Consider the following 27,436-nt stretch of genomic DNA (forward strand, 5'->3'; position numbering starts at 1 on the left):
TGTCAAATGCTTTTTGTGCATCAAGGAAAACCAGTACCATTTGTTTTTCTGGATGCGCCCCGTAATGCTCTATTATGTCTAGGATGACTCTCGTATTATTTTTAATGTGTCTGTGAGATAAAAATCCATTTTGGTCTGAGTGTATTTGTTTGTTTAAAACCTGTTTAATTCTTCCTGCCATAATTGCTGCAAATATTTTATAATTGGAGTTTAGTAATGAAATTGGCCTGTAATTTTGAATTTCTTGTAGGTTGGTTTCTTCTTTTGGGATTAGCGATATTATTGCTCTGTCCATGATTCAGGTATCTTGGCTTTTCCTAAAACTTCATTAAACATTTCCACTCCTAGCTCTTCCAATTTTATTTTATTATATTTGTATAGCTTCACCGGTATTCTGTCTGGTCCTGGGGTTTTATTATTTTTCTGGTTTTTCAGGACTAATTCCACTTCAGCTAACGTTATTGGCCTGTTTTTCGCCTCCCTTTGTTCTTTTGAGATTGGTGTTATCTTTTCTGTGTTTAAATAATGTTTTATTTTGATTTCTTCCATACTATCTTGCGCATATAGTTTTGCGAAATATTTATGAACAATATGCTTCTCTTCTTCCGCTTTGTATTGAATTCTTCCTCATCATCTTTTAATTGATATATCATCCTTTTTTCTCTTTCATTCTTCAATCTGTATGCCAGCCATCATCCAGGTTTGTTGGCTTGTTCAAAGTAATTTTGTCTGGCCGCTTTAATTTTCTGTGCTAATTCCTTTTGAGTTATTAAGTTGATCTTATGTTTTATCATCTCTTTTTTTTTCTTTTTTAATTTTATTCTTTTCTGTAGTTTATCTTCGGCTTCCATAAGTTCTTTTTGCATACATTCTTGTTGCTCTTTTTGTTTTCTAATTTTTCTTGCCCTGTTGGCAATCCTAAAGCCTCTTGTGTATGCTTTCATAGTGTCCCAGAGATTTTGAATTGAGGTGTCTTCTTTTTCATTTATTCTAAAAAATAGTTTTAATTCTTTCTCCAGCATTTGAGTGTATTCTATTTCATTTACAATATTTGAATTCATCATCCATCTGATCTTCTATACAGGTAGTCCTTGACTTACAACCGTTCATTTAGTGAATGTTCAGAGTTACAACGGCGCTGAAAAAAGTGACTTGTGACCATTTTTCACACTGACAATCACTTCAGCCCCATGGTCACATGATCAAAATGCTTGGCAACTGGTTCATATTTATGACGGTTTGCAGTGTCCCAGGCTCATGTGATCCCCTTTTGCGACCTTCTGACAAGCAAAGTCAATGGTAGAGCCAGATTCAGTTAACAAATACAAAGATTCACTTATCAGCTATGGTGAGAAAAGACATAAAATGGAGCAAACTCACTTACTAAATGTTTCACTCACCAACATAAAGTTTGGGCTCCATTGTGGTCTTAACTTGAGGACTGCTTGTATTCTGTAATTCATGGAAAAGTGATTCAAAAAAAAAAATGAAACTTTCATTCATTAACCATAACTGAAGAAATTAAAAACTAAAAAAGAAAAAAGAAACAAGCAGATGTGGCAAAAGAATATTGAAAATATTGTTGTGTTTTAATGAATTGGGGGTTTTTTTGTATTTGTTTTTTTGCAGAAACTCTATAGGGACGCTTGGGACGATGTAAAGCAATACATTGATTACAGGTCAGATGCAATTCCAATCAGAACAGCCAAAGCCTCAAGACAAATTGCCAGTGATGTAAGTATATTAACTACATCTTCTTATCTTGGGTGTGTTTGTGTGTGTGTGTGTGTGAACTCTAGACCTTCACCAGGGTAAATGGTGGTGTTTTATATATATATAAAAGAAATCAAATATTTATATATCTCAGTTCACTGCAAAATAAGAGATTGCAAGCATAATTCAACTATTGTGAATAAACTCTGCAAGCAACAGCTCTGGCACATGAAGTTATATACATTTACTGGATATTTAGATTAGCATTGTAATCCACAGTATGTTTATTCTGATAAAAGTCCTACCACTCAATATGCCTGAAAGATACTTAAACCTTTATAAGTTCATCTTCATTTTGGGTGACTACAGGGTGACCTAAATTTCTATCAGCATTTGCACAAAACAGAAAGAAAACCAACTATAAATTGTTTGGTGGCATATATGTTTAGTCCAGTGGTGGGTTCCTACTGGTTCGGACTGGTTCAGCCGAACCAGTAGTAACTTAGCGGCCTGGAACTGGCAGCGACCCAGGCCTGCCACACCCCTGAACTGGTTCTCTCCTACGGCACTGCCATCTTGTTTTTTGCTTATGTGCAGAGCAATTTTAGTTGTACTGTGCATGCACGTGCAGCGTCCCTGAGCGAACTGGCAATAGTCTCTGCCGGAACCCACTCCTGGTTTAATCAATCAATCAATTGATGAATCAATCAATTCTACATAATATTATAGAACCCATTCGCCAATACTATCTTCCCAGATGTCTTTTGACATTTCAATCTAGCCTACTACCTGGAATTTCCTTGATACAATGTTGGCCAGAAGTTTTACCATGCTGCTATTAAATAGGTTTTACTCTAACCAAAGGTTCCCAGACTTAGAATAAAATATTGCAGTGGTTAGAAATGTACTTTGGTTAGAAACAAACAGCAACTATAAACCAACTATAACAGAAGGAGGCTCCACAGCCATTAGTTGCCCAGCAACTGAGAGAACAAAATTATTAAAAACTAGAAGATCTAAAATATAAATGAATACATATACAAAAAGCAAGCATCTAAAAAGAGGGGTAAGAACATTACATGGGTATAGGGGAGCTGGAAGACTATATTAAGTTCCAAAGCAATATAATATGGTGAGTTAGTCATTAAATCTAGCTTATAAAGTTTAGACCCAATCACAGATCATTATCCAATGAATTTTGAGTGCTGCTGCACAGAACTCAGCAACATTATAAGTTGTAGCATGGTTGGTATCTGAAGCATCCATGTGGGAGCCACACAAATTTCTGAGGACTATTGTTCTAGAGCAGGGGTGTCAAACTTGCGGCATCATGTTGTCGTCACGTTATGTATCATGACATTTTTCCCCTTCGGTGGGCATGGGAAGCGCATGACACATCCGGCCCATGAGCCACGAGTTTGACACCCCTGTTCTAGAGGGCAGATATTGCAACAAGGCTCTCTCATGCAATTCCTTTACAATTTATGATATTACAGATGGAAATTTTATTTGTATCTTTCTTTAAAATTAGTACAAGTACAAAGAAGGTTATCGTAAGCAAGTGGGACACCACGTTGGATTCCGAAATATCCATGATGATCCCAAGCTAGTCCTGGCGATGCGTGTAGCCAAATTGCAGAGTGAGAGGGAGTACAAGAAATATTTTGAGAAGTTTAAAACCAAGTTTAATAGCCCAGTGGATATGCTGTCCATCTTATTGGCCAAGAAATGTCAGAAGCTGGTTAGTGACATTGATTATCGCCGGTACCTACATGAATGGATATGTTTGCCTGACCAGAATGATGTCATCCAAGCCAAGAAAGCCTATGAGTTACAGAGTGATGTGAGTAGAAAATTCATTGCTTGTACTATTATATTTTGACTATTGTTCTTTACATTTTCCTTTGGCTTTTGGCTGATTATATTACTATTTGCTGTTCAAAATTGAAGTACTTGTGTTGCTTCAATCATTATAAGCCATCTTTATATGAATCAACCAGTTTAAGTTTAAGTTAAGTTTAAGTTTAATAAACTTATATGCCGCCCAATCCCGAAGGACTCCGGGCGGCTTACATAAAAGACAATTTAAAAAGTACTAAAAAGTTTAAAAAGTAAAAGACAAAGCAGGTTAAAACACAACACACACTCAACCGTAGTGGGGCTGGACCTCATTTAAGAGGTCAACAGCCCCAGGCTTGCAGGAAAAGCCAGGTCTTAATAGACTTTTTGAAGGCCGCGAGAGTGGGGAGGGTCCGGATCTCTGGGAGTGGATCATTCCATAGGGCCGGAGCAGCTACAGAGAAGGCTCTCCCCTGAGGAGCCGCCAAATGACATTGTCTAGTTGATGGCACCCGGAGAAGGCCCACCCTGTGGGATCTTATCGGGCGCTGGGAGGTATGTGGCAGAAGACGGTCCCGTAGATATCCAGGTCCTAAGCCATGTAGGGCTTTAAAGGTGATGACCAGCACCTTGAAGCACGTTCGGAGACCGATCGGGAGCCAGTGCAGCTCGCGGAGGATGGGTGTAACATGGGTGTATCTAGGTACACCCAATATCACTTGTGCGGCTGCATTCTGGACCAGTTGTAGTCTCCGAACGCTTTTCAGGGGCAGCCCCATGTAGAGCGTGTTGCAGTAGTCGAGTCTTGAGGTGACGAGGGCATGAGTGACCATTTGAAGTGCCCCCCGGTCCAGGTAGGGCCGCAACTGGTGCACCAGGCGAACCTGGACAAAAGCTCCTCTGGTCACAGCCGACAAATGGTGTTCTAATGTCAGCTATGGATCCAGGAGGACACCCAAGTTGCGGGCCCTCTCTGAGGGGTGTAAGATTTCACCCCCCAGGCTTAGGGATGGAGTATCTGGACTATCCTTGGGGGGCAACATCCATACCCACTCGGTCTTGTCAGGGTTGAGTGCAAGCTTGTTCATTCCCATCCAGACCCTAACAGCTTCCAGGCACTGGCACATCACTTCCACCGCTTCACTGAGTTGGCCCGGGGCGGACAGATACAACTGCATACTGACGGTATTTAATCCCATCCCCATGTTTCTATAAACATGATATTATAGGAATCATAACATGCAGATAACCATTTTAATGAAAATTACATTTTCCAATCAGAATCCCACAGATGCATCCATGTAAATGAACATCATTATTTCAAATAAATATGTATTTTAGGTCTCCAGTAAAATATGATACCAGATATTAAATGTGAATGTGAAAGAAAATGTTTATCAAACTATGGTAAGAAAATAGAAAATGATTAAGTTAAACCAGCATCAAAATGGTAACAATATAATATTTTTTCCTTCTACTGTATGCTGTGCCCAATTTATTTGCTCTTCTCTGTGAGAAAAGAGCAATTTTTATCTTTCAGTTAAAATGAATGAGAAATTGCCTGATGGAAAAAGTGTAAATAAGTCTCAACTCTTTTTTATTTTTGGTCTTTGCAGGCTGTTTATAAATCTGACCTAGAATGGTTACGAGGAATTGGCTGGATGCCAAGTGATTCTGTCTCGGTCAACCATGTCAAACATGCTCAGGCCCTTATTAACGAGGTAAGAGGTTTTCTCCTACAAAGATCTTTCTTGTTTCATACAGAAAACTCCATTTATAAAAATGTCGCTTTTCCACAGTGCAGACTTTAGTTCATACAAAACTGTTTCTCCTTCATGTATGCTTGTTCTTATGGACTGAGTATCCACTGTGTGATTTTTATTTATTTATTAGATGTATGCAGTGGTGAAATTCAATTTTTTTAAACTACCGCTTCTATGGGCGTGGCTTGGTGGGCATGGCAAGGAAAGGATACTGTAAAATCTACATTCCCACCCCACTCTAGGGGAAGGATATTGCAAAATCTCCATTCCTACTCCACTCTGGGGCCAGCCAGAGGTGGTATTTGCTGGTTCTCCGAACTACTCAAAATTTCCACTACTGGTTCTCTAGAACCTGTAAGAACCTGCTGAATTTCACTCCTGGATGTATGTGTCTGCCCATCTTAAAAAACAGCATTCTTGGTAGTGCACAACATCAATAAAAACAATACAAACAAAAAGAAAAACAAAAAGCTAAGGTAAATTATGTAATGTAATCTAATAATGTAAAAACCTTTAAATAGTAAGCTATGGTTTATTTTACTGTGGTTTATTGGATATATTATCATTGACTTATTTAATACACAGTGTTAAGTCAAAGCTAAAAAACAGATTTTGATTTAATGTGATATACAATATCCATGTTGTACTGCTCAAAAGGAACAGAAAGGTTGGGGTTTAATTTAATTCACTTTAATATTTATTTATTGGATTTATATGCTGCCCATTTCATCTAAAGGCGACTATAGACAGCTTCACAACACAATAAAAGCAACCAGATAAAATATTAAAACAATAAATATTACTATTAATTAGTTATTTAATTATTATTTTAATAATTAGCACTGCTGCTTTTTAGCATAGTCCAGGAGAAGAGTTATTAAAAAAAGCAAAAGCAAAAAGAATAGCTGTCAATACAGATGAATATAGAGGTAGTCCTAGACTTACAACAGTTCATTTAGTGACCGTTCAAAGTTACAACGGCACTGAAAAAATGACTTATGACTATTTTTCACACTTATGACCATTGCAGCATTCGCACGGTCACATGATTTATATTTGGATGCTTGACAAATGACTCACCTTTATGATGGTTGCCATGTCCCGGAGTCATGCAATCCCCTTTTGCGACCTTTGGACAAACAAAGTCAATAGGGAAATCAGATTCACTTAACAACCATGTTTCTAATTCAAGAACTGCAATGATTCACTTAACAAATGTAGCAAGAAAAGTCATAAAATGGGGCAAAACTCACTTAACAAATTCCTCACTTAGCAACATAACCTTTGGAGTCAATTGTGGTCGTAAGGATTCCCTGTATTTTCCTCCTGTCTTGCCTTCTTGCATGACTATTTATTTTTATTATTTGCCTTACCTCTGTATCCCTGTCTCTTTTTACAGAGGTTATATCGTACCAAAGCTGATAAACTGCCATTCACTCCGGTGGCTGACAGGGTTGATTATATCACAGCCAAACAAGGTGGAGAAATACTAAGCGATGTAAGTATTGACTTTTCATTTCAGTTGTGTTACATTTATCTCCGAGGATAAAGGGAATAAATCTTGGAAAAGGAAACGATATATTGTGAACAAATCACTATGGATGTTGATAACCACAGCAGAGCTCACCCAGCTTAATGAATCTTATGAACTGTGGCAGTAGGAAAATAACATTTTCACAACAACTACGTCAATTATTTCCCTGTACAGCATTCTTTAAACTTTAATCCTACTGACTCCTACTATCAGTAAATCCTTTATAAAGCAAACTAAGGAATGTCTCCTTTGCATTCAAGTGCAAAGTATTGATTCTTGTCAGCCATTTTGCACTGTGCGGGTTTCGAATAGGCCCAAATATCTCCTGACTGGGCTGACAGGATTTCTTTGAAAATATGCTTCCAACCCTTCCCCTCCCCACAGCAATTTCTTTGATTTTATTTATTATTAATTGTTTATCTTGCCTTATTTCATAAATAACTCAAGGCAGAGAACATATCTAATACTCCTTCCTTCACAATAACAGCAGCCCATGAGGTGAGTTGGGCTGAGAGAGAGAGATCAAAGACAGGCAGCCAGGTTGCATGCCTAAGGCGGGACTAGAACTCACAATCTCATGGTGATTGGCTCAAAGTCACCCTGTTGCATTTCATGCCTAAGGGTGGGACTACAGCTCTTAGGCTCCTGCTTTCTAAGACTTGTACTTTATCTACTACACCAAACCGATTTTAATTAAATTGTGAGATCAAATAATAAATCAACCCTATAGTTACATACACAATTTTATTATTCATAAATAATGAATAAAGTAAAAAAGAAATACATAATTTCTGGAAGGTAAGACTAAGTCCATGTGCTTTTTCTCTTGTGAAGTGCATAAAATTAATGGCATTTCAGCATACCCTAACAATATTTACATATCAAGGTAAGAATACCCAGGGATTTGCAGGGCAGAGATAGCAGGCCAACCATGACAGTTTCTAACAGGTTAAAAAGGCTGCATTTAATGCACTTTAACTCTGATCTAGCCAATAAGCTTTTCTGTTTCTCCAATTTCTTTTTGCAGAAGAGCATGTATTATGCAAATCACACTTCGTATGTTTCTGAGTTAGAGGCTATATTTTTGTTCTCTGTTGATTCTTATTTTTCTTATTTACAAAAATGAAGGCAGATCAGTATCCATAAATACATGAATAAAAAATCAGAAACAGAGTCAGTTGGATTTGTTCCAGATACCTAGCTTCCATTGCTATGTTGGATGAGGCTGATGTGAATTGGAAGCCAAAACATTTGGAGAGCATCAGATGGTCTGTTTAAGATGCAATTTGCAAATCTGTAACTTAGATCTATAATAACTCTATTGTTAACTCTTATTTGTTTCCAGGTCAAATACCACGAGGAATGGAATAACATCAAGGCCATTTATACACTAACAGATACACCTCGGTTGCAAGCAGTTAAAGAAGCAGCTAGGATTCTTAATGAGGTATGTAGTTTTCTCTCAGGAACAATGGTAAATAGAAAATTCAGAATAATTTTATATCTTTAAATCATGAGTCCTGATGAGATAGTTAGTGAAAAACTACAGTCAAAGAAAATAAGGATATAAATGTATAGGCCTCTTGCTGGCAGTTCTACCCAGCCAGGGCTGATTTCTAGAGATTTCTATTTTATCTTCCTTTCCTATAGTTTTCCACTCCATTGACTGCAAAACAAATGTACATATCACTGCTGACCCATCATGCTTTCATTGGACTGTTTTAGTTGCTTCCATCTGTATATCCCCCCTCTTTTTTCTCATTATTGGTGAAACCCTTTGTATATTCTCATATATGCTCATACTACCATCTGGTTTCTTGGTAGTTCACACAGTTCTTTTAACTCAAAAGCTGCAACCCTGCAAGTGACCCTGCAATGGTATTCCCATTCAGAATTTCAAACCTTTTCTCCTGCAAGTTTCCTATCTTCTTCCCTATTTATTTATTCAGCATTTCTTCCCCTTGAATCTGCTCAATTTTCACTGGGCTCCTCAGAGTGTAGGGAACGTTTTCTGTATTTTTGCGAAGTTTGTGATTATAGTAACAGAGACTATGCACAGAGGTCACTTCAGGCTAAATAAGACAATCAATTATCTTTAAGTGATGGTTAAGAACCCTCAAATATAATGACAGAATTAAAACCATCTACTGTTTCCCCCAGGTTTCTCTTTAACCATTCCCATTTTAGCATTTCATTTCTTAAGAAAGTAATCATGATTCAATGCCATCCTTCTGGAGAATTTATTTATTACCACTGAGGAAAAATTCCATTCTTTGGATGTTCATTAACATGAAGGAACTTAGGTTCTGGAGATGATCTTATCTGCAAGCGTGTTCAGATGGGAGTGTATGTTCCACTTTTAATTGAACACAGAAACAAAGTCATGGCTAGTGGACAATCTTAACAAGTCAAAACATAAACATTACTCTGTGACTGCATCAGTATAACATTGGACCTACAAACACAGAATCAGAGTTAGAGAGGACCTTGTGAGCCTTCAAGAAGAATCTCTTGCTCAGTCTCTCCTGAATAACCTCAGTAAGTGGGAGCACGCTAGATATTGTTCTGAAGGCTGCCATATATAACCAAGCTACACTAATAGAAAACTTCTAAGGGAAAGAGCTATAGCTCAGTGACTCAACACAGGTGTGTGTAAAAGATTTTGTACCCAGTCTCTGGAATCTCCAGTGTTAGACCTCCATCTGAGATCCTGTAGATTCAATATCTACAGCCTTTCAATCATGATGGTGCTGTGATTGACCACTTGCGTATCTCTGAGTATGGCAGGTTTTTTTTATAATTAGTTATATTTGAAATATTGAAATACAGTTAAATATTTGGAAAAGACAACATTTCCAAGATATGGAACAATTTGCTTGAAAAGTTATTTTTTAATCTGATGCATTTTTGATAGAACTAGAAACAATAGTAGTGTTTCAGACAATATTAACTTCTTACTGCTCTTTTTTGCAGCATCTGTACAAGGACAGCTGGGAGAAACATAAAGCTACTGGCTTCACTTTGCCTCCTGACAGCGTGCCGTTTCGTCATGCCAAGCATTCTGATAACGTCCAAAGTGAGGTAAAATCTTTCTACCTTCCAAAAATCTCACAGATTTCAAATATTTGCCATGCTCATCCTTCATAATATTACAAAGCCTATCAAAGCCCATCTAATTTCTCATCGCAATGTCCCAGTTTATCATTTCAGGGACCCATTCTCTTTGTAAGTTATGCAATTGCACCCATATTTTTCTTAATTTTTCCAGAAACTGAGGACAGTAAAAAGTACTGTACTTCACAAGTTAGAAGAAGAAAAGTTTTGAGACTGATATTTACGCTTATGTGTTTTCTCCCTTTTAGCTAAAATATAAGGCGGATTACGTCATCCAAAGAGGCCACTATGTTGGGGTCAATAATATGAGAGAGGATCCAAAGCTGGTGTGGTTTGAGCATGCTGGCAAGATTCAGAATGACAGGTTATACAAAGAATCCTATCACAAAACAAAGTCCCACGTTCACATACCCCCAGATATACGCTCGGTGATTGCAGCCAAAGACTGCCAGCACCTTGTCAGTGAAATTCCGTATCGTCATTACCTTCATGAATGGACGTGTCACCCTGACCAAAATGACTGCATCCAGGCAAAGAAAGCCTATGACCTTCAAAGTGATGTAAGTAATATTATTAATATTATTACTTTTTAACTTTTTATTATTTATTCAGATTTGTTATAGCCATCCAACTTCAATTTTACTGAAGTTAATTTTTTTTACAAGCTAGATATGAACGCATATCTAAGAGAAAGATATAGGAAAATAAATCAGGTGCATATTCATATATACTGTATATACACTGTACTTATCATGATTTATTAATGTTTGCAGAACCTTTATAAATCTGATCTTGAATGGCTCCGTGGCTGTGGTTGGATTCCATTAGATTCGGTGGATCATCGGAGAGTAAAGAATGCTCAGGAATTAATAAACAAGGTAAATTATTGTTTTGTACACTCATAACAGCCTTCTAGACTGTCCCCAGAAAATAATTATGATTATGTCATGCTTTTCTACAGAGAATCTACACAAAGGAAGCCATTGATAATTTTGACCATTTCACATCCGTTGAAGACACTCCAGATGTGGTTTTGGCAAAGGCAAACTCAATCATGCAGAGTGATGTAAGCATTCTTTAAAATAGGATGTTGCAGGAATGATGTGTCCCTGTGTGAGAGAATATGTATTTTAAGAAGCCATACTATAAGTTTGTCATTGTTTTGCTTGATCATTGTATCTACAATAGTGTTAATTATTCAGTAGATTGAAGGTTAAATTAATATACTATTCTATAATGCAATGTTGTTTTTAATAAAACCTTCAATATTAGGGCAGTTACATAGAGCATAAATGCTCTACAATGCTTTAAAAAATATAATCCATGTTTGAGGCCAGAATAACTGTGTGATGTCTGTGTTAATGACAGAATTCCTAGCAATGATTTCATCTATAATAGGGGTGTCAAACGTGCGGCCCGCGGGCCAGATGCATTAGGCGCTGGCCACGTCCAAGCCCAGTTTAGAAAAAGGGAAAAAAGTTGTGATACATCACGTGACACCGCCATGATGACATTGGTTTAACACCCCTTGTGTCAAACTTTCATACAGAAAAAAATAATAAAGAAGTGATATTTTATGAATGTTTAAGAAATTAGAACAAATTCTCTGTATTGCTCTAAAATGGTCATCATTCTAGACAGTCTATCAAGTTAGCCTTAAACCTGATGTCTTACCTTTCATTTTTCTGTTTAGCTGAAATATAAAGAAACCTTTAACCTTCAAAAAGGTCACTACATCGGTTCTGATGACACACCAGCCTTAAGTCATTCTAGACAGATGATAAAACTCTACAGCGATGTAAGTTATCTTGTATTTCATATCATGTAAATTCTTGTATTACTAGGATGAAAATTAATTTGGGGAAGTACTAAATATTATTCATTGATTTAAATTTAAATTTACAGTTTAGATAAAATCAATGAGTAATATATTTTTTATGGGCTGGAATAAACTGTTCCAGCTGCTGGAATAAACAGTCATGTTAACTGTTCAAATATATTGCGGTGTGCCTTTTTCTTCTGCAAATTAGTCAGCTTACTTTATTGATTAGCCCTTGGGCCCTATCAAAGTGCAGAGTTCCAGACACAAATTATTACTAAAATCTGACAAAAATAGTTTAAAATGGAATTGGATAAAATACAATTTAAAATGAAATTGGAATAAAATACAGTAATTTAATATATCCTTCTTCAAAGTTCAAATGATTGTCTAGGTATAGTCTTTCCTATAGATTATTAATCGTGATAGATCTAAAGAATCTACAGGCCAAACACAGAGAAAACAAGATGTACAATAGAGTTTCTGACAAATCAATCAAAGGGAATAAATTTAGTCAAGAATGAAGTCTACAGCAGAGGAATTTCTCTTGAAGAAAACTTTATATTACGCGGTACTTCAAAAAAATTATATGGAAGAATGGATTTGCCTACAGGCATACAAAGATCTTTTTAAATAAGAGACAAGTACACTGAAACTCTGGACCCATTGTGGCTCCTGAACTCATTTATGTACCACTTTTGAATTCCTCTTTAGTAATGCTAGAAAATTCCTGCCATTCTACGGGAAAAGGAATATACAGGTAGTCCTTGACTTATGACCACAATTGAACTGACAATTTCTGTTAAGTGAGACGTTTATTAAGTGAGTTTTGCCCCATTTTATGATCTTTCTTGCCACAGTTGTTGAGTGAACCACTGCAGTTGTTAAGTTAGTAATGCTGTTGTTAAGTGAATTTGGCTTCCCCATTAACATTGCTTGTCAGAAGGTTGCCAAAGGTGATCACCTGACCCTAGGACATTGCAAATGTCATAAATACGAGTCAGTAGCCAAGCATCTGAATTTCGATCATGTGACCTTGGGGATGTTGCAATGGTCATAAGTGTGAAAAATGGTCATAAACCACTTTTTTCAGTGCCGTTGTCACTAAACAAACTGTTGTAAGTCAAGGACTACCTTTGCATATCTGTAAGATAAGATGTAGTATATCTGAGAATGAGAAAAGGAGAACTAGGAAGAGGCAGAGACAAATCATATTCCCACTAAAGATGGATTTTTTTAAAAGAAAAAATGTGAGACATCCACCCATTTTACATTATCATCCTGCCTGTTGCAGGCTGGCGTTTCAAACTGGGGAAAGGGCCCTGCTCTTGCTCTAAGGTAGAGATGGGAAAGGATGAACTCTTTATGACTTGTGGACTTCAACTCCCAGAATTCCTAAGTCAGGATGCCTGTCTCGGGAATTCTGGGAGTTGACGTCCACAAGTCATAAAAGGGCACTTGCATTTTGACTCTTTGAAACTTAGCTCATTAAATCTAAACTGCCATTTTTGTCCCTTTTAGTACGTGTACAAGGATGCTTGGGAATCAAACAAGGCTTATGGTTATACTTTGCCTCCAGACTACATCCCAATTGTTGGTGCCAAACATGCTGATTATATTAACAGCCAGGTCTGTATGAGTTTTCTTTTGGTTATTACTTTTGTGGGATTTTTTTTTTGAAAATACACATCTAACACTTTCTTTATTTGTCCTTTTCAGCTCAAATATAAAGCAATATACGAGAAGCTAAAGGGCCATTATATGGCAGGGAAACATAAAAAAGATTTCCCAAGTGTGCTCCATTGTCTTGCTTTCCAAAAAATGCGGAGTGCGGTAAGGAGTTATTTGTGCCTTTTCTTGGATGGTAATTCTCCTAGGAATTATAGCAAGGAAGCTAAATTTAGGGAGTCCTCAATTTATGACCACAATTGAGTCCAAAATTTATTTTGTTAAGTGAGACATTTGTTAAATGAGTTTTGTCCCTTTTCTTGACAGTTGTTGTGAATCACTGCAGTTATCAGAGTTGTCTTTCCCTTTCCTAGGGGGAAAAATCCTCAGCTCTATAGATTTAGAGAAAAGTACTTTTACTAGGAATGAATTGAAAGCAAGACATTCCAGGGAAGCTCTGAGGCAAAGTGCGCGAAAACAGCAATTTGAAACAAACTGTACAGCTCAATCCCCTTGTAGGTAGACAACCAGAGGCTACTGCATACCAGAGCTAGCAGAAATGGCCTTGGAGAGATAAGCGAAATCCAGGCCGTAGTTGCAAAGCTGCAATGAAAATTTATCCATTATCTCCCCTTTTCTATGGCAGCAAGTAGAAGGCTAGCCAACATTAGTTGATAAGTTAGCAATCCAGCTGTTAAGCGAATCTGGCTTCCCCATTGACTTTGATTGTCAGAAGGTCGCAAAAGGTGATCCTATGACCTTGGGACACAGCAATGGTCATAAATATGAACCAGTTGCCAAACATTGGAATTTTGATCACATGATCCTGGGGATGCTGCCAAGGTTGTTACTGTGAACACCGGTCACAAGTCACATTTTTCAGTGCCGTTGTAACTTTGAACAGTCACTAAATGAACTGTTGTAAGTTGAGGGCTACCTGGTAATATAAAGAGAGGAAAACATGCCTGATGTTTGGGGAGAAGGTTGAGGCCTTGGAAGACGACGAATGTGTGCTGATGTTATGCTAACTGTGCTGCTCATTTCTTCAGAACAGTTCTGAATCTGACTTTGGTAACAGGTGGTTTACATGCTGTCTGTTTTTGATGGAGCCCAGAACCTCCTGATTTTACTAATATTTTCCATTTCTGTCTTGTTTTCCAGTTGGCTTACAGGAAAAATTATGAAGACACCAAGGCACACATTCATATTCCAAGTGACATGATCAACCATGTGCTGGCTAAGAAATGTCAGTATATCCTGAGTGACCTTGAATACCGAACCCACTTGCACCAGTGGAACTGTTCCCCTGAAGAGAATGATGTGGTGGTGGCTAGAAAGGCTCAGGAGATTCTGAGTGATGTAAGTAGCACTTGGGTCTTACGGTCCCTGAGAAATGCTTCGTTTATTGCAAATCGGTTGTCAAGCTTTGCGTCAATAATCCAGAACTTTTGCTTTATATGCTGGCATAGTACAGTGTGACCATGAAGTGAACTGCAGGGTATCTTCAAAGATGCTTTCATTGGCTATCCCAAAGGTGCTTATTTAGGAGGCAACTGGACTCTCTTTGTTTTTCTTGGAAGATGTTTCGCTTATCATCCAAGAATCTTCTTCAGCTCTGACTGGATGGTGGGGAATGGAAGGATTTATATTCCTTGCAGACAGCTGGTCATTTGCATCCTTTTGGAGCATCGTTGAGGCCACCTGGATGTTTATATGTATCATCAGGGTCACCTGAGTGGTGCAAATGGGTGTGGAGTTTTCCTGGAACTGTTGAAAGGATTGTGTTGTGGAGCTGTGCTTTCCGCAGGATATTTCTCTGCAAAGAAGGAACACAGAGCAGAGGAAAAAAACATCCCACAGAAAGCACAGCTCCACAAATAGTCCTTTCAGCAGTTCAAAGAAGGCTCCACATCCATTTGCACAGCTCAGGTGGCCCTGAGGACACAGTCAAACTTCCAAGCGGCCTCAATGATTCTATAAAAGAATGCAAATGACCAGCTGTCTGCAAAAAATATAAATCCTTCCATTCTCCACCATGCAGTCTGAACTGAAGAAATTTCTTGGATGAGAAGTGAAGCATCTTCAAAGAAAAAATAAGAAAGTCCAGTTGCCTCTTGAAAAAGCATCTTTGGGACAACCACGACCGACCTGGATGACTAAGAATCTTCATAGACTTTCATTGGATAGTGCTAATTGTCCCCCAAAGGAAGACTGCCTTAAACTGAACATAATAGAAATCCTAAACTGAAATAGCCAAATAGGGGAATGCTGTAGATTGTAATTCAGCAATGCTTTGAGAACCACTATATCTCTGTTTTAAATCCTCTATAACGTAACCTGATATAATGACTAAAAATTGACTTTTTAAAAAAGTAGGAATGCTATCAAGAAGAAGCTTAGAGAGACATTCACATGCTCTATGTTCTGATTTGCATTAGATATTGCAAATCTAATGTTTTGGATGTGCCTCTTTTTGTAAAATTTGCCCTGGAATTAAACTGTAAGGTGATTGAAAATATCAGTATGACATGCAAGGGATGATAAGAAAAGTTTTATGCTTTATTATTTTCTCTCTAACTATAGGTGCTATACAAAGATGATTTGACATGGCTGAAGGGAATTGGATGCTACGTGTGGGACACTCCTCAAATCCTGCATGCCAAGAAGTCCTATGACCTTCAGAGTCAAGTAAGAAGAAGCATGAATTACATTTGGGGGGCATATTTAGTTAATCAGTTCAGTCATGCACCATTAGGGCTTATCCATAGATCTTAGAATAACAAAGTTAGAAGGGACCTTGGAGTTCTTCTAGTCCAACCACCTGCTTAGGCAGGAAACCCTACCACTTTAGATAAATGGTTATCCAATCTCTCCTTTAAAACTTCCAGTGTTGGAGCATTCACAACTTCTGGAGGCAAGTTATTCCACTGTTTAAATGTTCTAATTGTCAGGAAATTTCTCCTTAGTTCTAAGTTCCTTCTCTCCTTGATTAGTTTCCACCCATTGCTTCTTGTTCTACCCTCAGGTGCCTTGGAGAATAGTTTGACTCCCTCTTCTTTGTGGCAGCCCCTGAGATATTAGAACACTGCTATCATGTCACCTCTAGTCCTTCTTCTCATTAGACTAGACATACCCAGTTCCTGCAACCTTTCTTCATATATTTTAGCCTCCAGCGTCCTAATCATTCTCTGCACTCTTTCTAGAGTCTCCACATCTTTTTAAAATTGTGGTTACTAGATCCATTGAGGATTATTAGGTAGCACAGTTAGGAAACTTTTTTTAATGCAGGAAAGCTGCTGTGAATCAGAATGAATCATTTTGCACTCTTCAGGTGTCTCTAAGGATACAGATAAACTCTCAAGTGCTAATGCCCAGATGACTGCAAAAAATATAAATCTTTCCATTTCCCACTCTTCAGTTAGAATTGAAGAAGTTTCTTGGAAGGGAAGCAAAATGTTTTCAAGGGGAAAAAAAAACCCAAGAAAGTCCAGTTGCCTTTTGGAAAAGCACCTTTGGAATGATCTGAACTCTTTTACTGCCTGATTCACTACATTTAATGTTTTGTGAGAATCAGGACAACATGATTTGCTTACAGTCATGGTTTGCTATGCTTGAGCACAGCCGAGTTAAGGCATCTTTATTTATAGAATTACTTTCCTTTGTGGAAAAAAAATACAGGCATAAATAAATGCAAGGATAGTATCTCACTCTCTGGGAACAAAGTAAACCTTTCTAATTTTTCTAAACCAAAAAGGGCCTTAATAGAAATATAGCTCTGCAATATTTTTTAAAGCTATCAAGTGCTGTATATTATAGAGACTCCATAATACATGGACTTCAAAAACATAATCTCATAGGTTGTGCACACATGATTACTAAAAAATTAAGCCAGGCTTAATTTTGCCTTAATTTTACAGCTGAAATATACAAAACAAGGGAAGGACAATTTACCAAACTATGGTGTGGTTATGGACACTCCAGTTTATGTAACTGCCGTTCAGAGTGGTCACAATGCTAGTGAGGTGAGTCATTCTCCTTCTTTACTTAAATTTATTCCTTATTTTCTTATTTTCTGTAATGTGTATGAAGAGATTGACTGTAATTCACTTTTATTGCAGCTGAGATATAAAGAACAATACCATAAAACAAAGGACAAATATACCACAGTATTGAAAACAGCAGATCATGACAGGATCCAGAATCTCAAGCACCTCTTTAGTAATGTGAGTATTTTTCTTTTTAATGCTATTCTTGAGTTATGATAGCATAATATAGCCGGTATATCCAAATGCATTCATGCTAATGAATATAAAATCGTTCAAGTTCTGCCAAATCCAGAAGTCTCTTGAAATTACTTTATGTGCACACTTAAAAAAAACAGATTTTGGCTCACTGTTGCTCTCGTAGCTTCTTATACCAATACAAAGGTAAAGGTTCCCCCCACACATATGTGTTATTGTTCGCGACTCTAGGGGGTGGTGCTCATCTCCACTTCAAAGCTGAAGAACCAGCGCTTTCCAAAGACATCTCTGTGGTCATGTAGCTGGCATGACTAAATGCCAAAGGCGCATGGAACGCTGTTACCTTCCCACCAAAGGTGGTCCCTATTTTTCTACTTGCATTTTTACATGCTTTCGAACTGCTAGGTTGGCAGAAGCTGGGACAAGTAACAGGAGCTCACTCCGTTACGTGGCGCTAGGGATTTGAACCGCCGAACTGCTGATCTTTCTGATCGACAAGTTCAGTGTCTTAGCCACTGAGCCACCATGTCCCCTTATACCAATATATAACAGCCAAAATGAGAATGTGAGGATTACTTAGTATTGACTTCTCTTCCTCTTAGGCTGGCTTATCTAAGATGGAACATAGATGGGAGAGAGGGTGTTATTCCTTTCATTTTCAACCAACTCAAGAAGATTAAGAGAAGATAAAGTTATATGTGAAGGAATATGTAGTTCTGGGTTACATCCTGTATAAGATTGATATGGAGTTGTATGTTAATTGCTGACAAATTTTGCTTTGTGCCATCATTGGCAAGAATGCTAAAGATTCAAACCTTTGTTCTATACAAAGAACAAAAAATATTCTATACTGTGCTACCATTTACAAGTATTCCTTGACTTACGACCACAATTGAGCCAACATTTCTTTTGGTAAGCAAGACAATCATTAAGTGAGTTTTGCTCCATTTTACGACCTTTCTTGCCACAGTTGCTAAGTGAATCACTGCAGTTGTTAAGTTAGTAACAGGGTTGTTAAATGGACCTATCTTCCCCATTGACATTGCTTGTCGGAAGGTGATCACCTGTCCCTGGGATACTTGGCAACTGTCATAAATACATGTCAGTTGCCAAGTGTTTAAATGACCATGGGAATGCTGCAACGGTCATAAGTGTGAAAAATGGCCGTGTCACTTTTTTCAGTGCCATTGTAACTTTAAATGCTCACTAAGTGAAAGGTTGTTGTAAGTTGGTTTATTCGTGTCAGAAGCATTACAATTAAAATAAGGCATACTGTATGACATAAAATTTAAAATATAAATCTGGTTGTAAGTTGAGGACTACCTGTTCTACACTGTTGTTTCATAGATTTTGTCTCAATTATAGATATAACTGTTTCTCCTTTCTTCAGAATGTATACAAGAAACTGTGGGAGAAAATCAAGTCCATCACTTATAAATTGCCTCCTGATGCTGTGCCTTTTGTTCGTGCTAAACAGCTGAAATATAATGCCAGTATTGTAAGTATACCTAACAATGCATTTATAAATCTGCTTTAGAAATAAGACATGGTTCCTATGTGGTTTATTTTTCTTTTCTTTGCCACTAGGTGAAATATCGGGAAGAGTATGATAAATTTAAAGCACTCTACACTATACCTAGAGGTGTCCAGGATGATCCCAACACTGCAAGATGCTTAAGAGTTGGCAAGCTGAACATTGATGTAAGATATTTTTAAAAAGCTATATTATTAAACATTTCCTACTTCCCCAAATGATGAGGAGTCAAGCAGAAAAATTACAAGCCTTGATTCCTTTGGATTTAGAGACAGACTTATGTTGCCAAGATATTTTAGGTCAGCCAAGACTTATATGTGTTATATTGCTATAGTTATATTAGAGTTAGAGTTAAACTCCTTAGAAAATTATTACAGATCATATTTAGCTGGGAAGCTAAATACTAATAATTAATATACTATTAATTAACTTTTCTGTCTGAATTTCCTAGCGTTTATACAGAGATGTCTATGAAAAGAACAAGGCTAAAATCCATATTGCTATAGTTATATTAGAGTTAGAGTTAAACTCCTTAGAAAATTATTACAGATCATATTTAGCTGGGAAGCTAAATACTAATAATTAATATACTATTAATTAACTTTTCTGTCTGAATTTCCTAGCGTTTATACAGAGATGTCTATGAAAAGAACAAGGCTAAAATCCATATTGCACCAGACATGGTGGGCATTGTGACAGCTAAGAAAACACAGAAGAAAATCAGTGAAGTTGATTATCGTGTCCATCTCCATCAGTGGGCTAGTATTCCAGATCCTCATGCCAATATTCTTGCCCGAAAAGTCAATAATCAACTTAGTGATGTAAGTCAATTATAACTCCTTAGAAACAAACATTGTACAAGGACAGAAACAGTATGAATAGTATATATATGTATATATACTTCATTTTATTCATTGTAAACTATACTAATTTGATTTTAATGCAACTTAATTAAAACACAAGCTGAAAGTACGATACTGATGTATAACCATTATATGTTGGTTTAGATTATAAAACAACCATGAATATTTGTAAACCTAGGCATCAAAAATAGACTCCTTATTATCAGTTCTTGATGGAAGTGGTATAAGAATTGTATATAGCACATATTTTTATGGGGACAATGTAAGATATTATATAAAGGACCATTTTTTATTTTTCTAGATTTAAAGACCACCTAATCCCAGAACAATTCTGGGTCACTTACATTTTACAAAACTTAAAACAATAAAAACAAGAAATTATGTATACTTGGACAAACTATGCACATCACCAAAAACTACAACCAACATCATTTTCTGATTTGCAATGGAACATTTTAGGATCTCATTTTATAGCAAATATTTATCAATACAAAATTTCCATAAAAATAGTAATTTGCCCTATACAATTGTGGGCTCTTTCTCACTGCATCTCCATGACTGCCTTTTGCTCCATCTCAGCAATGAAGCTATTTGTGTTGTTGCCATTACACATCTTGTTTTGAGGGCAGGGACTGGTGGGTTCCTGGCCCTCCTATCCTCTTCTGTCAGAGTCACCCATCAGCAGAAAAACCAAAGGTCGGCTGCTGTTGGTCATTTTGGGGTGATAAGCGAATTAACCTTATAAGTATTACTCTCAGAACAAAATAAAAACAGAGTGGTCAAAGAGATCAATGAAAAAAGAAAAGCAAAAATGTGGCAAAACAACCTATAGAGCAGGACCGTCAAACTCGCAGCCCACAGACCAGATGCGTCACACACTGGCTACGCCCATGCCCGGTTTAGCAAAGGAAGGAAGTCATGTGACGATGCCGTAACAATGCAAGTTTGAGACCCCTGCTTTGAAACATTCAAGCAAAAGAATGAGGTGTACTTTGGGAATGAAATAAATTAATGAGGTAAAAAGAAAGAAGCCAAAAGGGAATAAAATTATAAATGTAGAACCTTGTCAGCTATCTCTTCTCATATTGATGAAACTAAGTACCATCAGAGAACTAAAGGCTTAAGAGCAGCAGACACAGAGATTCCTTGGATGGAATTGAATTTAAAAGGCTGATTTAAACCAATTAGCCCCTTTTTTGAGCTTCCTGCTTCTAGTAACTATATTTTCTTCAGATGGCAGAGGCTGATAAAAAGAAGGCCCAATTGAATTATATTCTGCTTGTCTTTAAAGACTTTTCAAACCAGACCTGATAAGCATAGATACTAGAAAGACATGAAATTAACAATCAAATTAGTCTTGTCAGTGGTATTCCTTCCAGGCCTGGAATTAAATTAATAGATTATTTTACATGAAATAGATCTGGATCCAAGTTGGAAAATTAATTTTAGTTGATAGATAAAACATTCTTGAGATTGCATGGAATGAATCCTCACCCTTTCTCTTTTAATTTTAATATTTCAGTTTGTATACAAAGATGATCTCAACTGGCTCAAAGGCATTGGCTGTTTTGTTTGGGACACTCCTGAAATTCTTCATGCTAAACATGCCTATGACCTTCGCAATCTCGTAAGTATGGTCGGCAATTTTTGATTGCTTCAAACTTCTACCAACCCAACAGAGGTGGTTTGCAATGGTGGGTTGCAGGCGGTACACCCTGGTATGGGCGTACCGGAGCCTGCCTGGAGCACTGGGCACCGTTCCGGTACGGTGCTCTGGAGGGCCCACCCGCCCGCCTGCACTCCTTACCTGTCTTTAAACTCTTTGATGCTTCCATGAACGTACATGGCATATACAGTGCCTGCGTGACGTTCCACCGAGAGGCTGGAGCGTTGTGGAGGCTCGCAGAGGTGTTGCTGGACCATAAGACACATGCATGTGTGCGCATGCTGCACCTGTTCATGTGGAGGACTCCGGGCCCTGTTGAAACCGTATCGGTTGCAACAGGATCTGGAACCCACCATAGGTGAGTTGCTACCAGTTTGCACTGGTTTGGGTGAACCAGTAGTGGAAATTGGACTAGGTTGCCGGACTGGTAAGGACAGCAGGCTGGCCCAGCCCCCAAACCAATTCCCCAGTCACACATGCCATTGCTGGCATGTTTTTTAGTTATTTTATAATTTTCTGTGCATGCGCAAAACAATTTACAGGTAACTGCACATGCGCAAGCAATGTGCGCGCTAAGCGAACCGGCAGTAATGCCAGCAGCAAACCACCCCTGCAACCCAAATATTTTCAAATGCAAAAAACATCTTTCTAACTTTCTAACTAATTGGAAAGAGCCCAGCCCAGATGAGGCATCAGCCATCTTATCCAAGATGGTTTTAATTTTGCCAAAGCTATTGTTGCTTGCAATTTTCCTTTGCATCCTTTCTTCATGGAAAAGAGGTTCCAAACCAGATACAACTTGATGTGTTTTAAGAGTGCTACTTTCACAAAAACTATTAAATGGATTTTTTAATTAAAAAAAATAGAATGACAAAAAATGTTATCTATATATTTTTCCCCTCTCGCAGCTCAAATACAGGGCGGAGGCAGAGAAAACGAAGAGCAAATATTCCGTAGTCACACACACACCTCTCTATGATCAAAATGTGCTCAGTGGCAAGAATCTGAGTGAAGTGAGTATTTGCATTTCTGTTCCCATCAGCTTCTTCCTCTTTTCTTTAATGATCATGGCTTGGATTTTTGCTAACATGCTTAGCATGGTTTACTAGTACTATGTCCACCAGCCAATCAGCAGCAATTGAAGAAACAGTTCAAACCTGCAGCTGGAAATAGTTCAGGAATGGGTCATCTTCCCATTTCACTCTCAAAACCATAAATTGCTTTCAGAATGATCTAGTTTCATTTCTTTGCAATTTTATCAACCAAATAGAGCATGTTCACAAATACTGCAGAAATTGAATGGGGATTGATTTCCCCCCAGTGCAAGTCATTGCATAGCTACAGAAAAAAACTACAGCAACAGAAGATTTTTTCCCCTTGTCCTTGCTTTTACATCTAAGTTAGATGCATAGGAACATTTTATTTTTCAGTTTATTTAGACCTGATTGAACATCTATCTATATCATAAGTTAAAAGGGTCCTTGTTTTTACTCTATGTTTTAGGTTGGTTACTACATTTATTGTTACATATGAAGTTCTGGTGTGGTTTTATTTGTTACCGTGAATGTTTTAATTTGTTCTGCTATGTTCTATGTAAGCTACCAAAAGCCTTTTCGATTGCCGCAAGGTAGAAATTTTATAAATAAATCAATAGGACTGTTTTTTTTTTAATTCTTCAGCAAGTGCTTGAATAGTCCATACCTGATGACTTTCCAGGCAAAGTAATGCTGTGTCATCAATGTTTATGTAATCACCGGAACTGCATGCAGTGATTCTAGTTATAATTTTTAACAAAAATATAGCAAAGTAAATATATTTCCTCTCCATCAGCTTTTTGTCACACTACTTCCTAATTCACTATATTTCTGCACCATCTAAAACTGTAGATCAGATGCGAGATGGATGGATGGATGGATGGATGGAAGGAAGGAAGGAAGGAAGGAAGGAAGGAAGGGATTTTTTTGAGATCCCCTCTCCAGCATTAGGATTTTTCTTTGAAACTCTACTTTTGCTCTCTCTAGATCTGATTGATATCTAACCAGTGCATTTAAAAATAAAACAATGAGGAAGCTTTTGCTAATATTCAACATAGCTTATTTTGTTTTGTCAATTCTTAGGCTGTTTACCGCCATAATTATGTGCATCATATCAAAGGGAAATATACACCAACAAATAAGACAGTGGATCTGGAGCGGGCAAATCGGGCTTACAAGATACAGAGTGAAGTAAGTACTTGGATTTTTGCTCTTGGATTTTGACGATTTTAAAAAAGAGGGAAGGAAGAGGTTTGATTGAATTTGGAGTCATGAAACTGCAGAAGAACAACAGAAATAATAATATACAAATAATACAGTATCAAATATAAAATAATTATAGTGAGCCATACAATGATCCAGCTGTTTAAGGTATTTGGGGGTCCTCTCTTTCCTGCAAAAGCTTTTCATATGGTATAAAAGTTTAAAGTGGGCTTCATTAGTGGTGTGATTTTGGCTACCTTTTTTGGAAGTGAGATTGCTAGTAGAAAGTGTACTCTCTCAACTCATGATGACAATTTGTGGAAATATTCTGTTTTCTTGGCAACAAAATAGAAGGGGTTTGCTACTTCCTTATTTCGGAATACTGTTCCTATTCTAAGTTACAGTCATAGGATTTTCAGGGGGGGTAGGATGTCTGTCTATCTAATAGTTACCAGATCTGTCCCTAATCCTTAGGTTTTTGAAGATCAACCAAGGCCAGCAGGGTGCAGAGTTCAGCACATTCACCTTTTTCTAACCATAATCCTAAATTTAGCAGACTGTGGAATCATAGAGTTGAAAGGGGGGCAATTAGGCCATCTAATTAAACCCGTTCTTAGTGGAAAACCTAAATTGAATTGTATCTCTATCAGATTGGCTTGCTTCTGCTTGAACCTATCATATCAAGAGGAGATCACCACTTCCCTTATTTAAATGTTATTACCATTGAGTACTGCAGTTAAAAATGGCTAGGATTGAATTTCTTGATGTATATTTTCAATTTACCAAACTCAGTGTCAGGGTTCCAAATAGCATCCAAAAGTAAATCAGAGTCCAAGGCAAATTATTGCTCAAAGTTCCAATTTATTAAGAGAGCCATGTTGCCACATCAGGGAAAACCTGAATCTAAAGGCTTCCCAATTTTCCCCACCCAGTGGGGAAAGTTCAAGATCTTGCCCCCACACCGACAAGTCCATCACATGGTCCAATCTTCCATTGCCCTATTGGTAGTTCCACCCATCCAGTTCCGGTCAGGTGCAGAGGTGCAAAGACAAAGGATGACCTTGGCTTTCTAGAAAGAATTTTGTTATGGCTACATAGTATCTCACTCCTTATAATCCCCCCTCCCATTTCCCACAATAGAAAATGCATAGTAGAATAATAGAAAGTGTGGCAGGCTAAAGATCCAAAAGAAAAGATGGCTGCAGGCCTGGCCGTCAGACTGTGAAGTTCGGGGGGGGGGATGAGTATGGGCTGAGCCTGGTATGACTTCTGCTTGTACAATGCTAGAGCATATCCAAAGTTGATTCTACGAGTTTGAAGTTTCCCAACAATTGCCTTAAAGGGTTTTGCATATTATTATACATTGTAATTGTTATTGATTTATTCATTTGATTTTGGCAGCCTCTCTACCGGAATGCTGGCTTGCATGCCCTTCCCACTGGATACAAACTCCCACCAGATACCCCTGGTTTCAAGCATGCTAAACATGCCTACTATATAGGCAGTGATGTAAGTAACAGTTTAATTAATTTTTAGTTTCAGACAGAGAGAGACAAAATGAGAGAAATACTGTCGGAGTAATATTAAACAAGATACATTACAGTTAGAGATGGGTTCCTACTGGTTCGGCCCTGTTCAGTCAAACCAGTAGTGGTTTGGCAGCCTGGGTCACTGGAACCAGCAGAGACCCAGGCCCGCCATGCCCCTGAACCAGTTCTCAACGGGGCACCATCTTGATTTTTGGTTCCGCACATGGGCATGACAATTGTAATTGCATAAATTTAATAGTTTTTCTTTTTTTAACATTTTTAAAGTAATGCTGGGAGCAACCTACCCCTGATTACAGTAGCACCCAAAATAATTCCATAATACAACAACATTTATGCTTATTCATGCTTAAGAGTATAGAAATAGTTTTTAGGCATGAGATAGCATGCACATACATATCTAGACTTTTGTTAGCTATAGAAAACTTGTGTTATATTGGAAAAATCCTCTCATTTATGCAAGAGATTTTCTGCTCATGTGAGGACCTCTGTATAGCAAAGCTACTGTATCACTATAAGATTTATATGACTTTATATTTAGGATAAGATGAAAAACTTTATCTTACCGCAAAAGAAAAGAAAAATCACAATTGTTTCAAAAATATGTCATATATTTTTCATTCTGCTTTAAATGTACATATATTTCTAAAATGTAATTCCAAGCATCTTTCTTTTATTGACTTCTTCTTTCAATTGAGTCAGATAATTTTAAAAGAAACAAATAAAAAGGAAAATAATAAAATCATAGGTTTCATTAAAATATTCAAATAGATTAAGGGAAGTATTGAGATAGACAAACATGGCATAACTGCAATTTGGGGTCTTTTAACTATATGTTTACATAAAATATTGGTTTCATTATATATAATATATGATTCATTTGGTTTTTTGGTTCTATTTATTAAACAGTTTCTATTTATTAAAGACACCTGAATCTGAAGTCTATGTATGAATTTGTTTTTCAGATAAAATATAAAGAAATTTTTGAACACATCAAGGGCACTGGTTACAATTTTGGGCCCAAAGCTGTTCCATTTGTGCATACAAGGAAAGTCAATAAAATCCTTAATGAGGTAAGTAATGAATGCATTTTATAAAACCAACATTGCTATGATACAGTACTTGGTTTTATAAAACTATTTGTGATCACTGTTTGAATCTTACTTAGGAATCTTACATTAAAAACTGGTGCGCTTTTGTACAATGTTTATGAACTCATTTTAGATAAAGCAGATACATGTGTCTGCTAGAAATATTAATGGTTTTAAATGGTGTATTCTAATCAATAACTTTGAAAACCTCACAGTTGTAAGTTTTTGCAATGAAGAACTATATGTGTGCATAAAACCTGCATGTCTACAAAATAGTAAGGAGGTTAATGCTCCGCTTCTTTTCTCCATCAGCTTTAATGCATTGACTGAGCTAGTAAATGTTTTAGGTTTATCTGAATGGTTGGGAATGTGTTATAGATTTTGTGGGGAGGATGGGCACCATGGAGAGTGTGTCCATTCACAATCTGGTTGTATGGAGAGCATGTCCAGTCACAAGTTTTTGATCCTATAGAAAGGTAACCTGATGAAAATAACAGTTAAGTAAACTTTTTGATCATCTACATACTTAGCAGAAATTGGATCTGAGCATTAAAATAGGAGGGTAATTTTTAAAAAAAAATTAAAGAAAATAATAAATTATACCTGAAATGGCCAAAGTACTCCAAGTAAGAAAGTACAAAACAGGAATGATAAACTGCTTTTTTCTAAAGTTTTTTTTAATTTTAATTGAACATCAACACACAAAAAAGAATCATCCTTCATTACATCTTGTAGAAAGCGTGTTGATTGGTTACAAATAACTTTCGTGCATTTCTTCCACAGTCATTACTTATAGTTCATATTAGA

The 27,436-nt window shown here is 37.2% G+C and overlaps 1 protein-coding gene across 1 annotated transcript in view; it reads left to right on the forward strand.

Moving 5' to 3' along the window:
* NEB (nebulin) overlaps window positions 1-27,436 on the forward strand; it is a 227,111-nt gene that overhangs the window by 128,268 nt on the left and 71,407 nt on the right. The window contains 24 exon segments of the mRNA XM_032222196.1: window positions 1,630-1,734; window positions 3,245-3,556; window positions 5,169-5,273; window positions 6,715-6,813; window positions 8,195-8,296; window positions 9,823-9,930; window positions 10,212-10,523; window positions 10,737-10,841; window positions 10,925-11,029; window positions 11,657-11,761; window positions 13,304-13,411; window positions 13,502-13,615; window positions 14,612-14,809; window positions 16,034-16,138; window positions 17,368-17,472; window positions 17,569-17,673; window positions 19,082-19,189; window positions 19,279-19,392; window positions 19,849-20,046; window positions 21,611-21,715; window positions 22,663-22,767; window positions 23,872-23,979; window positions 25,393-25,500; window positions 26,504-26,611. Coding sequence (XP_032078087.1) covers window positions 1,630-1,734; window positions 3,245-3,556; window positions 5,169-5,273; window positions 6,715-6,813; window positions 8,195-8,296; window positions 9,823-9,930; window positions 10,212-10,523; window positions 10,737-10,841; window positions 10,925-11,029; window positions 11,657-11,761; window positions 13,304-13,411; window positions 13,502-13,615; window positions 14,612-14,809; window positions 16,034-16,138; window positions 17,368-17,472; window positions 17,569-17,673; window positions 19,082-19,189; window positions 19,279-19,392; window positions 19,849-20,046; window positions 21,611-21,715; window positions 22,663-22,767; window positions 23,872-23,979; window positions 25,393-25,500; window positions 26,504-26,611 — 3,147 coding nt within the window.

This window comes from Thamnophis elegans, chromosome 1 (assembly GCF_009769535.1).
Source record: "Thamnophis elegans isolate rThaEle1 chromosome 1, rThaEle1.pri, whole genome shotgun sequence".
Lineage (NCBI taxonomy): Eukaryota > Metazoa > Chordata > Lepidosauria > Squamata > Colubridae > Thamnophis > Thamnophis elegans.